General features: G+C 49.6%; 1 protein-coding gene across 1 annotated transcript; it reads left to right on the plus strand.

Moving 5' to 3' along the window:
- The first annotated feature begins 18 nt into the window (after positions 1-18).
- On the plus strand, positions 19-13,378 carry LOC136303541 (U1 small nuclear ribonucleoprotein A-like). The gene is given in 8 exon segments (XM_066207182.1): positions 19-98; positions 2,125-2,207; positions 3,906-4,234; positions 6,618-6,797; positions 8,351-8,521; positions 11,074-11,162; positions 13,127-13,208; positions 13,210-13,378. Coding segments are annotated over 7 exon segments (1,002 nt in total). The 5' UTR covers positions 19-98; positions 2,125-2,134; the 3' UTR covers positions 13,288-13,378.
- Positions 13,379-13,834: the final 456 nt, after the last annotated feature.

Raw genomic sequence — 13,834 nt, forward strand, 5'->3', positions numbered from 1 at the left:
GGAGAGGCGCGCGGCTATTGGCCGGGAGGGACGGGCGCACGCGGCTGAGGCGGCGGCGGGAGAGCGGGAGGGGAGAGCGGCCGAGGGAGGGAGCGGAGGTGCGTGTGAGGGGGACCGGGGGGAAAATGGGGGAATTGAGGGGAAGTGAGGGGGATTGAGGGCTCTCGGGTGGGTTTGGGTGGGAACGGAGGGGTTTGAGGGGTTTTTGTGGGGTCTGAGGTGGGTTTGGGGAGAAATGAGGGAGTTTTGTGGGGTCTGAGGTGGGTGTGAGGGGAATTGAGGGCTCTCGGGTGGGTTTGGGTGGGAACGGAGGGGTTTGAGGGGTTTCTGTGGGGTCTGAGGTGGGTGTGAGGGGAATTGAGGGGTTTTTGTGGGGTCTGAGGTGGGTGTGAGGGGAATTGAGGAGTCTCGGGTGGGTTTGGGTGGGAATTGAGGGGTTTGGGTGGTTTTTGTGGGGTCTGAGGTGGGTGTGAGGGGGTTTGAGGGGTTTTTGTGGGGTCTGAGGTGGGTGTGAGGGGAATTGGGAGGTTTGAGGTGCGTTTGGGCAGGTTTTGGGTGGAGATGAGGGGGTTTTATGAGGTCTAAATTCGGTCTAGGGGGGCTTGAGGCGGGGGTGAGGGGAACTGAGGGGTCTGAGGTCGGTTTGGGGAGGTTTTGGGTAGAATTAGGGGAGGTTTGAGCGGGGTTTTTGTGGGGTCTCAGGTGGGTCCGGGGCGCATTTGAAGGGAACTGGGGGGATCTGAGGTGGGCGTGAGGGGAACTGAGCGATCCCAGGTGACTCCTGGATGGATTTGGGGGGAATCCGGGCGCTTTGAGGAGGTTTTTGCCGGGCTGAGATTGATTTGGGGGGAATTGGAGGGATCTGAGAGAGTCTGGGGGGTCTGAGGGGATTTTGGGGGGGTTGTGATGGGAACTGGGGGCGGCTTGGGAGGATTTTGAGGGGTCTGAGGGGGTTTTGAGGGGTTTGGGGGGATCTGAGGGGATTTGGGGTGGATCTGAGGGAGTTTTGAGGAGCCTGAAGGGATTTTGAGGGAGGTTTGGGGGATCTGAGGGGATTTTGAAGAGTCTGAGGGGGATTTGGGGGGGTCTAAGAGGGATTTGGGGGGAATCTGAGGAGATTTTGGGGGGTTTTGGGGGAGTCTGAGGGGATTTGGGGGAGTCTGAGGGGGATTTGGGGGGATCTGAGGAGATTTTGGGGGGTTTTGAGGGATCTGAGGGGATTTAGGAGAAGTCTGAGTGGACTTTGAAGGGTTTGGGAGGGTCTGAGAGGGGGTTTTGAGGGATTTGGGGGGATCTGAGGGTATTTTGGGGGAGTCTGAGGGGATTTGGGGTGGATCTGAGGGAGTTTTGAGGAGCCTGAAGGGATTTTGAGGGAGGTTTGGGGGATCTGAGGAGATTTTGAAGAGTTTGGGGGAGTCTAAGGGGGATTTGGAGGGGATCTGAGGAGATTTTGGGGAGTTTTGAGGGATCTGAGGGGGTCTTGAGGGGCCTGAGGGGATTTAGGAGAAGTCTGAGTGGATTTTGAAGGGTCTGGGGGGATTTGGGGGGGTCTAAGGGGGATTTGGGGGGGATCTGAGGAGATTTTGGGGGGTTTTGAAGAGTCTGAGGGGATTTGGGGGGAGTCTGAGGGGGTTTTGAGGGATCTGAGGGGATTTTGAAGAGTCTGAGTGGATTTTGAAGGGTCTGGGGGGATTTGGGGGGATCTAAGGGGGATTTGGGGAGGATCTGAGGAGATTTTGGGGGGTTTTGAGGGGTCTGAGGGGGTTTTGAGGGGTCTGAGGGGATTTAGGAGAAGTCTGAGTGGATTTTGAAGGGTCTGGGGGGATTTGGGGGGGTCTAAGAGGGATTTGGGGGGGATCTGAGGAGATTTTGGGGGGTTTTGAGGGGTCTGAGGGGATTTAGGAGAAGTCTGAGTGGATTTTGAAGGGTCTGGGGGGATTTGGGGGGGGTCTAAGGGGGATTTTGAGGGAGTTTTGGGCGATCTGAGGGGACTTTGAGGAGCCTGAGGGGATTTGGGGGGCGATCTGAGGGGGTTTTGCGGGGTCTGAGGGCCTTTGGGAGGGTCCCGTGTGCGCCGGGCTGCTCTGGGGCCCCGGGGCACCCAGGGGTGCGCTGTCCCCGCAGGGGCGCGGCCATGGCGGTGCAGGAGGCGCGGCCCAACCACACCATCTACATCAACAACCTCAACGAGAAGATCAAGAAGGACGGTGAGGGCTGGGCCCTGGCCCCGCTGTCCTCGTTGTCACCTGTCCCCACTGTCCCCACTGTCTCCTGTCCCCACTGTCCACGTTATCACCTGTCCCCACTGTCCCCATTGTCTCCTGTCCCCACTGTCCACGTTATCACCTGTCCCCACTGTCCCCATTGTCTCCTGTCCCCACTGTCCACGTTGTCACCTGTCCCCACTGTCCCCATTGTCAGCTGTCCCCACTGTCCACGTTGTCACCTGTCCCCACTGTCACCTATTCTCACTGTTCCCATTGTCACTTGTCACCTGTCTCCACTGTCACCTGTCTTCACTGTCTCCATTGTCACCTGTCCCCACTCTCCACGTTGTCACCTGTCCCCATCGTCATCTGTCCTCACTGTCAACTGTCCTCACTGTCTCCACTGCCACCTGTCCCCATTGTCACCTGTTCCCACAGTCCCTATTGTCACCTGTCCCCATTGTCACGTGTCCTCACTGTCCCTATTGTCACCTGTCCCCATTGTCACGTGTCCTCACTGTCCCCATTGTCACCTGTCCCCATTGTCACCTGTTCTCACTGTCCCCATTGTCACCTGTCTCCATTGTCACCTGTTCTCACTGTCCCCATTGTCACTTGTCCCCATTGTCACCTGTCTCCATTGTCACCTGTCCCCACTGTCCCCATTGTCACGTGTCCTCACTGTCCCCATTGTCACCTATCCCCATTGTCACCTGTCCTCGCTGTCCCCATTGTCACTTGTCCCCATTGTCACCTGTCCTCACTGTCCCCATTGTCACGTGTCCTCACTGTCCCCACTGTCACCTGTCCCCATCACTTGTCTGTCACCTGTCCCCATTGTTCCGTCTCCATTGTCACCTGTTCCCTGTCTCCACTGTCCTCACTGTCCCCTGTCCCCACTGTCCCCATTGTCCTCTGTCCCCACTGTCACTTGTCCCCATCCCTTGTCTGTCACCTGTTCCCATTGTCCCTTGTCCCCATTGTTACCTGTCCCCTGTCCTCACTGTCCCCATTGTCCCCTGACCTGCTGTCTCCTGTCCCCACTCTCCTTGTTGTCACCTGTCCCCATTGTCACCTGTCTCCATTGTCACCTGTCCCCACTCTCCCCATTGTCACCTGTCTCCATTGTCACCTGTCCCCACTGTCACCTGTCCCCACTGTCCTCATTGTCACCTGTCCCCATTGTCACCTGTCTCCACTGTCACCTGTCCCCACTGTCCCCATTGTCACCTGTCCCCATTGTCACTTGTCCCCTATCCCTTGTCTGTCCCCTGTCTCCATTGTCACCTGTCCCCTGTCCCCACTGTCCCCAGAGTCAGAGCAGTGCCTGTCCCCACTGTCCCTGTGCTGTCCCCAAGGTTCCTGTGGTGTCCCCAAGGTGACACTGATGTCCCCGAGGTGACACTGATGTCCCAGTGGTGTCCTCAAGGTGACACTGATGACCCCTGTGGTGTCCTCAAGGTGACACTGACGTCCCAGTGGTGTCCCCAAGGTGACACTGATGTCCCCTGTGTGTCCCCAAGGTGACACTGATGTCCCCGAGGTGACACTGATGACCCCTGTGTGTCCCCGAGGTGACACTGCTGTCCCTGTGGGGTCCCCAAAGGTGACACTGACGTCCCAGTGGGGTCCCCAAGGTGACACTGATGTCCCAGGGATGTCCCCGAGGTGACCCTGATGTCCCGTTGGTGTCCCCAGAGCTGAAGAAGTCCCTGTACGCCATCTTCTCGCAGTTTGGGCAGATCCTGGACATCCTGGTGTCCCTGTCCCCGTGGTGTCCCCATGTCCCCGAGGTGACACTGATGTCCCTGTGGTGTCCCCGAGGTGACCCTGATGTCCCTGTGGTGTCCCCAGAGCTGAAGAAGTCCCTGTACGCCATCTTCTCGCAGTTTGGGCAGATCCTGGACATCCTGGTGTCGCGCAGCCTCCGCATGCGCGGCCAGGCCTTCGTCATCTTCAAGGAGATGAGCAGCGCCACCAACGCCCTGCGCTCCATGCAGGGCTTCCCCTTCTACGACAAGCCCATGGTGAGCCACGGGTCTGGGGGGAAATCCCGGGATTTTGGGAAAAAAACCTGGATTTTGGGGGGAGAAAAAATGAATTTCTGGGAAAAAAAATCTGAATTTTTGGGGAAAAAATCCCGAAATTCGGCTGGAAATCCGCCCAAAATTGGCTGGGACTCACTCAAATTAAACTGGGAATAACCTCAGGGCTTCCCTTTCTACAACGAGCCCATAGTGAGACACGGATTTGGGGAGAAATCCTGAGGTTTTGGGAAAAAATCCTGAGATTTGGGGGAAAAAATGAATTTTTGTACAAAACCTCCTGAGTTTCTGGGAAAAAATCCCGAAATTCGGTTGGAGATCCACCCAAAATCACCTGGAAACAAACCAGGAATAGTCCTAGAGCTTCCCCTTCTACGACAAGCCCATGGTGAGGCACGGGTCTGGGGGGAAATCCTGGGATTTTGGGAAAAAAACCTGGATTTTGGGGAAAAAAATGAATATTTGTAAAAAACCTCCTGAGTTTCTGGGAAAAAATCCAAAAATTCGGCTGGATTTCCACCCCAAATCAGCTGGAAACAAACCAGGAATAATCCCAAAGGTTCCCTTTCTATCATAAGCCCGTGGTGAGACGCGGATTTTGGGGGAAATCCCGGGATTTTGGGAAAAAAAGTGGGATTCTGGGGAAAAAACCTGAATTTCTGGGGGAAAAATCCACAAATCCACCCAAAATTGCCTGGGACAGCCTTAAATCAAACTGGGAGTAATCCCAAAGCTTTTTATCCCGTGACAAGCCCGTGGTGAGACACAGATTTGGGGGGAAATCCCAGGATTTTGGGAAAAAATCCTGAATTTCTGGGAAAAAAATCCCCAAATCCCCTGGGCACAACCCCAAAATCCAACCAGGAACCCCCCAGATATTCTCCTTCTCTGCCAAGCCCATGGGGAGGCAGGAATTTGGGGAGAAATCCTGACGTTTTGGAGAAAAAAAATGGAAATTCTGGGAAAAAACCAAAGTTCTGGGAAAATCCCAAAATCCTGGGAAAAAAACCCCAAATCCAGCCTCAAATATCCCCTAAACTCTCCCAAAAATCTCCCAAATCTCCTAAAATTGCCCCCAATCCCCTGAAAATCCCCCGAATCCCTCAAAAATCCCCCACAACTCCCACAAGAATCCCCCAAATCCCCAAAAAATCCCCCAAATTCTCCTAAAACCTCCAAAACTCCCATAAAACTCTCCCTAAAATTGCCCAAATTCCCAAAAATCCCCCAAAATCCCTCAAATCCCCGAAACTGCCCCCAAAAATCCCCCTAAAATTCTCCAAAAATCCAAAAAATCCCCCCAAAATCCCCCAAATTCCCCTAAAATCCTCAAAACTCCCCTAAAATCCCTCACACAATCCCCCTAAAATCCCTCTAAATCCTTCTAAAATCGCTGAAAATCCCCCAAAAATCCCCATAAAATCCCTTTAAATCCCCGAAAATTCCCATAAAATCCCCTAAAATGTCTCAAAAATCTTCTAAAATCTCTCAAAAATCCCCCAAAAATCTTCTAAAATCTCTCAAAAATCCCCTAAATTCTCCAGAACTCCCCCTGAAATCCCCCAAATTCTCAAAAACTCCCCCAAAAATCCTCAAACTCCCCCTAAAATCCCCCAAATCACCCTAAAGTCTCCCAAAACTCCCCCTAAAATCCCTCAAGTTCCCCTAAAAACGCCCTAAAATGCCCCAAAACTCCCTTAAATCTCCCTAAATTCTCCTAAATATCCCTAAATCCCCCTAAAATCAATGAAAACATCCCAAAATTGCCCTAAAATCCCTCAAAACTCCCCCAAAAATCCCCAAAACTCCCAGAAAATTCCCAAAACTCCCCCAAAGATCCCCAAAACTCCCCCAAAAATCCCCAAATCTCCCCCAAAATCCCCCAAAAATCCCCAAACTCCCCCAAAAATCCCCAAAACTCCCCCAAATATTGTCAAAACTCCCCTAAAATCCTCCAAATCGCCCTGAATCCCAAAAGTCCCCCTAAAATCCCTCGAATCACCCTCAAATCCCCCAAAAATCCCCCCAAATCCTCCAAAAATCCCCAAAATCCCCCCAAAAAATCCCTAAAACTGCCCCAAAAATCCCTAAATTTCCCCCAAAAATCCCCCACACTCTCCCAAAGATCCCAAAAACTGCCCCAAAAATCCCCCAAACTCCCCCTGAACCCCCCTCAAATCCCTAAATTTCCCCCAAAACTCCCCCAAAAATCCCCAAACTCCCCCCAAAATCCCCAAAACTGCCCCAAAAATCCCCAAATTTCCCCCAAAAATCCCCAAAACTGCCCCCAAAATCCCCAGATTTCCCCCCAAACTCCCCCTGAAATCCCCCAAACGCCCCAACCGCGCGAACGGCCGCCGTGCAGCGCATCCAGTACGCCAAGACGGACTCGGACATCATCGCCAAGATGAAGGGAACCTTCGTGGAGAGGGAGCGCGACCGCGAGCGCGACCGCAAACGGGACAAGCGCAAGGCCAAGGGCGGCGCCGAGACGGCCGGGCCCAAGAAGGGCCAGGGGACAGCGGGGACAGCGGGGACAGTGCCCGTGAGTGACACCGGGGACACGGGGACAGTGCCCGTGAGTGACACCGGGGACACGGGGACAGTGCCCGTGAGTGACAGCGGGGACACGGGGACAGCGGGGACAGTGCCCGTGAGTGACACCGGGGACACGGGGACATGGGGACAGTGCCCGTGAGTGACACCGGGGACACGGGGACAGTGCCCGTGAGTGACAGCGGGGACACGGGGACATGGGGACAGTGCCCGTGAGTGACACCGGGGACACGGGGACAGCGGGGACAGTGCCCGTGAGTGACACCGGGGACATGGGGACACGGGGACAGTGCCCGTGAGTGACAGCGGGGACAGCGGGGACACGGGGACAGTGCCCGTGAGTGACACCGGGGACACGGGGACAGTGCCCGTGAGTGACACCGGGGACATGGGGACAGCGGGGACAGTGCCCGTGAGTGACACCGGGGACACGGGGACACGGGGACAGTGCCCGTGAGTGACAGCGGGGACACGGGGACACGGGGACAGTGCCCGTGAGTGACACCGGGGACACGGGGACAGCGGGGACAGTGCCCGTGAGTGACACCGGGGACACGGGGACACGGGGACAGTGCCCGTGAGTGACACCGGGGACAGCGGGGACAGCGGGGACAGTGCCCGTGAGTGACACCGGGGACACGGGGACAGTGCCCGTGAGTGACACCGGGGACAGTGGGGACACGGGGACAGTGCCCGTGAGTGACACCGGGGACACGGGGACAGCGGGGACAGTGCCCGTGAGTGACACCGGGGACACGGGGACAGTGGGGACAGTGCCCGTGAGTGACACCGGGGACACGGGGACAGTGCCCGTGAGTGACACCGGGGACAGTGGGGACACGGGGACAGTGCCCGTGAGTGACACCGGGGACACGGGGACACGGGGACAGTGCCCGTGAGTGACACCGGGGACAGCGGGGACAGTGCCCGTGAGTGACACCGGGGACACGGGGACAGTGCCCGTGAGTGACACCGGGGACAGTGGGGACACTGGGGACAGTGCCCGTGAGTGACACCGGGGACACGGGGACACGGGGACAGTGCCCGTGAGTGACACCGGGGACACGGGGACACGGGGACAGTGCCCGTGAGTGACACCGGGGACAGCGGGGACAGTGCCCGTGAGCGACACCGGGGACACGGGGACAGCGGGGACAGTGCCCGTGAGTGACACCGGGGACACGGGGACACGGGGACAGTGCCCGTGAGTGACACCGGGGACACGGGGACAGCGGGGACAGTGCCCGTGAGTGACACCGGGGACACGGGGACAGCGGGGACAGTGCCCTTGAGTGCAGGTTTGGGTCATTTTGGGGACACTTTGTGCAGGTTTGGGTCATTTTGGGGACACTTTGTGCAGGTTTGGGTCATTTTGGTGATAATTTTTGCAGGTTTCGGTTATTTTGGTGATAATTTTTGCAGGTTTTGGTTATTTTTGGGGACACTTTGTGCGGGTTCGGGTCATTTTTGGGGACACTTTTTTCGGCTTCGGGTCCTCGTTTGGCGCGCTCGCTGCTCACCTCCCGCTCCCTTCTCCCGCAGGGCATGCCGCCGCTGGCGCAGCCGCCCCGCATGCTGCCGCACCTCGGCGCGCAGCCGCCCTACATGCCGCCGCCCGGCATGATGCCGCCGCCCGGCCTGGCCCCGCAGCCCGGCATGCCGCCGGGCCTGGCCCCGCAGCCGGGCCTGGCGCCGCTGGCCGCCCCGCAGCCCGTGAGTGGCCGCGCGACCCCCGCGCCTTGTGGGCCTGTGCCGATGCTTTGGGGCATTTGGGGGGATTTGGGGCATTTGGGGTTTATTCTGGGTTTATTTTGGGGTAATTTGGGGCTGATTTTGGGTTTATTCTGGGCTGATTTGGGGTTTATTTTGGGCTGATTTTGGATTTATTTTGGGCTGATTTTGGGCTGATTTGGGGTTTATTCTGGGCTGATTTTGGATTTATTTGGGGCTGATTTTTGGTTTATTTTGGGTTTATTTTGGGTTTATTTTGGGTTTATTTTGGGTTTATTTTGGGGTTTATTCTGGGCTGATTTTGGGTTTATTTTGGGGTAATTTGGGGCTGATTTTGGGTTTATTTTGGGCTGATTTTCAGCTGATTTTGGGTTTATTCTGGGCCTATTTTGGGTTTATTCTGGGCTGATTTTGGGTTTATTTTGGCGCGATTTGGGTTTATTTTTGGTTTATTTTGGGGATTATTCTGGGCTGATTTGGGGCTGATTTTGGGCTGATTTTGGGTTTATTTGGGCTGGTTTTGGGTTCATTTTGGGTTTATTTTGGGCTGATTTTCGGCTGATTTTGGGTTTATTCTGGGCCTATTTTGGGTTTATTTTGTTCTGATTTTGGATTTATTTTGGGCTGATTTTTGGTTTATTTTTGGTTTATTTTGGGTTTATTTTGGGGTTTATTCTGGTCTGATTTGGGGTTTATTTTGGGTTTATTTTGTGGTAATTTGGGGCTGATTTTGGGCTGATTTTGGGTTTATTTGGGCTGTTTTTGGGTTTATTTTGGGTTTATTTTGGGCTGATTTGGGGCTGATTTTGGGTTTATTTTCGTTTTATTTTGGGGTGATTTGGGGTTCATTTTGGGTTTATTTTGGGTTTATTCTGGGCTGATTTGGGGTTTATTTTGGGCTGATTTGGGGTTGATTTTGGGTTTATTTTGGGGTAATTTTGGCCTGATTTTGGGTTTATTTCGGGGCGATTTGGGTTTATTTTTGGTTTATTTTGGGTTATTTTGGGTTTATTCTGGGCTGATTTGGGGCTGATTTGGGGTTTATTCTGGGCTGATTCGGGGTTTATTTTGGAGTAATTTGGGGCTGATTTTGGGTTTATTTTGGGCTGATTTTGGGACTGATTTTGGGTTTATTTTGGGCTGATTTTGGGTTTATTCTGGGCTGATTTGGGGTTTATTTTGGGGTAATTTGGGGCTGATTTTGGGTTTATTTTGGGCTGATTTTCGGCTGATTTTGGGTTTATTCTGGGCCTATTTTGGGTTTATTTTGTTCTGATTTGGGGTTTATTTTGGGCTGATTTTTGGTTTATTTTTGGTTTATTTTGGGTTTATTTTGGGGTTTATTCTGGTCTGATTTGGGGTTTATTTTGGGTTTATTTTGTGGTAATTTGGGGCTGATTTTGGGCTGATTTTGGGTTTATTTGGGCTGGTTTTGGGTTTATTTTGGGTTTATTTTGGGCTGATTTGGGGCTGATTTTGGGTTTATTTTCGTTTTATTTTGGGGTGATTTGGGGTTCATTTTGGGTTTATTTTGGGTTTATCCTGGGCTGATTTTGGGTTTATTCTGGGCTGATTTGGGGCTGATTTTGGGTTTATCCTGGGCCTATTTTGGGTTTATTCTGGGCTGATTTGGGGTTTATTTTGGGCTGATTTGGGGTTGATTTTGGGTTTATTTTGGGGTAATTTTGGCCTGATTTTGGGTTTATTTCGGGGCGATTTGGGTTTATTTTTGGTTTATTTTGGGTTATTTTGGGTTTATTCTGGGCTGATTTGGGCTGATTTGGGGTTTATTCTGGGCTGATTCGGGGTTTATTTTGGAGTAATTTGGGGCTGATTTTGGGTTTATTTTGGGCTGATTTTGGGGCTGATTTTGGGTTTATTTTGGGCTGATTTTGGGTTTATTTTGGGTTTATTTTGGGCTGATTTTGGATTTATTTTGGGCTGATTTTTGGTTTATTTTGGCCTGATTTTGGATTTATTTTGGGCTGATTTTTGGTTTATTTTTGGTTTATTTTGGGTTTATTTTGGGGTTTATTCTGGGCTGATTTGGGGTTTATTTTGGGGTAATTTGGGGCTGATTTTGGGTTTATTTTGGGCTGATTTTCGGCTGATTTTGGGTTTATTCTGGGCCGATTTTGGGTTTATTTTGGCCTGATTTTGGGTTTATTTTGGGGCGATTTGGGTTTATTTTGGGTTTATTTTGGGCTGATTTGGGGTTCATTTTGGGTTTATTTTGGGCTGATTTTCGGCTGATTTTGGGTTTATTCTGGGCTGATTTTGGCTTTATTTTTGGTTTATTTCGGGTTTATTTTGGGTTTATTCTGGGCTGATTTGGGGTTTATTTTTGGTTTATTTTGGGTTTATTTTGGGTTTATTTTGGGTTTATTTTGGGCTGATTTGGGGCTGATTTTGGGCTGATTTTGGGTTTATTTTGGGCTGATTTGGGGTTTTTTTGGGCTGATTTTGGGTTTATTTTGGGTTTATTTTGGGTTTATTTCGGGTTTATTCTGGCCTGATCTGTGGTTCCCCCCCAGCTGTCGGAGAACCCCCCGAACCACATCCTGTTCCTGACCAACCTCCCCGAGGAGACCAACGAGCTCATGCTCTCCATGCTCTTCAACCAGTCAGTGACCGCAGGGGTCCGGGGAAAATCCGGGATTTGGGGGAAATTCCGGGATTTGGGGGAAATTCCGGGATTTGGGGGAAATCCGGGATTTTGGGGCAGAAATTGGGATTTTGGGATGGAGTTTCTGGATTTTCTGCTGGAAATTCTGCGTTTTGGGGGGAAATTTCTGGATTTTTTTAGGAAATTTCTGGATTTTTTGAGGCAATTTCTGCATTTTGTGGGGGAAGATTTCTGGATTTTTCTGGTGGAATTTCTGGATTTCTGAAGGAACGTTCCTGGATTTTTTTTTTTTTTTTGTGGGGGGAACATTGCTGGATTTCTTTTGGGAAAAATTGTGAATTTTTGGTGAAAATTCCTGAATTTTGTTGGAAAAAAATCTGGATTTTTGGGGGGGAAAACTCTTGGTGTTCTTGAGGAACATTTCTGAAATTTTGGGGGGGAAATTTCCTCAATTTTTTTTGGAAAATTCCTGAATTTTTGGGGAAAAAAGTCTGAATTTTGGGAGAAAAAATTTATAAATTTTAGGGAGAAAATTCTGAATTTGGGGGGAAAAAATTCTGGATTTTTCTGGGGAAAATTCCTGAAATTCGGGGGGAAAAAAGTGATTTTTTTTTTGAGGAAAAGTCTTGAATTTTTTTTGGGGGAAATTCCTGAACTTGGGGGAAACATTTCTGAATTGTGGGGAAAAAAAAATCTGAATTTTTTGGGAAAAGTCCTGAATTTTGGGGGGACATTTCTCAATTTTGGGGGAGAATATTCCTGAATTTTGGGAAAATTCCTGAATTTTTGAGGGGATATTTCTGACTTTTGGGGGGAAAAAAATCTGAATTTTTGGGGGGGGAAAAAATTGGATTTTTTAAAGGAAAATTCCTGAATTTTGGAAGAAAAAATCTGAATTTTGGGGAAACGCTCCTGGATTTCTTTTGGGGAAAATCCCTGAATGTTCAGGAAAAATAAATCTGAATTTTGGGGGGAAAAATTCCTGAATTTTGTGGGGAAAAATAAATGTGGATTTCTTGGAGGAAAATTTCTGAATTTTGGGTGGAAAAAAATCTGAATTTTGGGGAGAAAAAATTCCAAATTTTGGGGAGAAAATTCTGATTTTGGGGGGGAAAAATCTGAATTTTGGGGAGAAAAAATTCCAAATTTTGGGGAGAAAATTCTGATTTTGGGGGGGAAAAAATCTGGATTTTGGGGAGAAAAAAATCTGGAATTTCTTTTTTGAAAATTCCTCAAATTTGGGGCAAAATTTCTGAATTTTTGGGGTAAAAAATTCTGATTTTTTTTTAATATTCCTGAATTTCTTTGAGGAAAAATCTGAATTTTGGGGGGGAAAAATCTGAATTTTTTGGGAACACTTCTGGATATTTTTTGGGGAAAATTCTTGTATTTTAGGGAGAAAATTCCTGAATTTTTTGAGGAAAATTTCTGATTTTTGGGGGGAAAATTTGTGAATTTTGCGGGAAAAATTCTGAAATTTTGGGGGAAAAATTCTGAATTTTGGGGGGAAAAATTCTTGAATTTTAGGGGGAAAAAATCTGGATTTTTGTGGAAACTGCTGAATTTTGGGTGGAAAAATTTTGAATATTTGGGGGGGAAAAATTAGATTTCTTTGAGGCAAATTCCTCAATTTGGGAAGAAAAATTCTGAATTTTGGGTGGAAAAAAATCTGGATTTTGGGGAGAAAAAATTCCACATTTTGGGGAGAAAATTCTGATTTTGGGGGGAAAAAAATCCACATTTTGGGGAGAAAATTCTGATTTTGGGGGGAAACAAAATCCACATTTTGGGGAGAAAATTCTGATTTTGGGGGGAAAAAATTCCAAATTTTTGGGAGAAAATTCTGATTTTGGGGGGAAACAAAATCTGGATTTTTTTCAGGGAAATTTCTGATTTTTTGGGGAAAACTCCTGAATTTTTGGGGCCCCCTCCCTGACGTTTTGGGGTTTGTTTCCCCCCAGGTTCCCGGGATTCAAGGAGGTGCGGCTGGTCCCCGGGCGCCACGACATCGCCTTCGTGGAGTTCGACACGGAGGTGCAGGCGGGGGGCGGCGCGCGAGGCCCTGCAGGGCTTCAAAATCACCCAGAGCAACGCCATGAAAATCTCCTTCGCCAAAAAATAACCCGAAGCGGGGCTGGCACGGGCAGGAGAGAGAAAAAAACGGGGTGGGAAGTGAAAAAAATGAGGTGGAAATTCAAAAAAACACCACAGAAATTTAAAAAAAAAAAAAACTAACCAGAAATTGAAAAAAAATGGGGCTGAAAGTTAAAAAAAAATGGGGTGGAAATTAAAAAAAAAAACAGCCAGAAATTTAAAAAAAACCCAAGAAACAAACAGAAATCAAAAAAATCCCGGGGTTGAAATTAAAAAGAACCGCGACCAGAAATGAAAAAAAACGGGGCTGAAAGTAAAAAAAAAAATGGGGTGGAAATGAAACCAAAACCCACAGAAATTAAAGACCAAACAGAAATCAAAAAGATAGAGTTGAAATGAAAAAATACCCAACCAGAAATGAAAAAAAAACCAACCAGAAATTGAAAATAAACGGGGCTGAGAGTAAAAAAAATGGGGTGGAAATTAAAAAAAATAAACAGAAATTAAAACAAAAACCAAACAGAAATTAAAAAAAAAAAAAAAAAAAAAAAGGGTTGAAATGAAAAAATATCCAA

This window comes from Chamaea fasciata, unplaced genomic scaffold (assembly GCF_029207755.1).
Source record: "Chamaea fasciata isolate MVZ Bird 193981 ecotype frontalis unplaced genomic scaffold, bChaFas1.0.hap1 SCAF_37, whole genome shotgun sequence".
Lineage (NCBI taxonomy): Eukaryota > Metazoa > Chordata > Aves > Passeriformes > Sylviidae > Chamaea > Chamaea fasciata.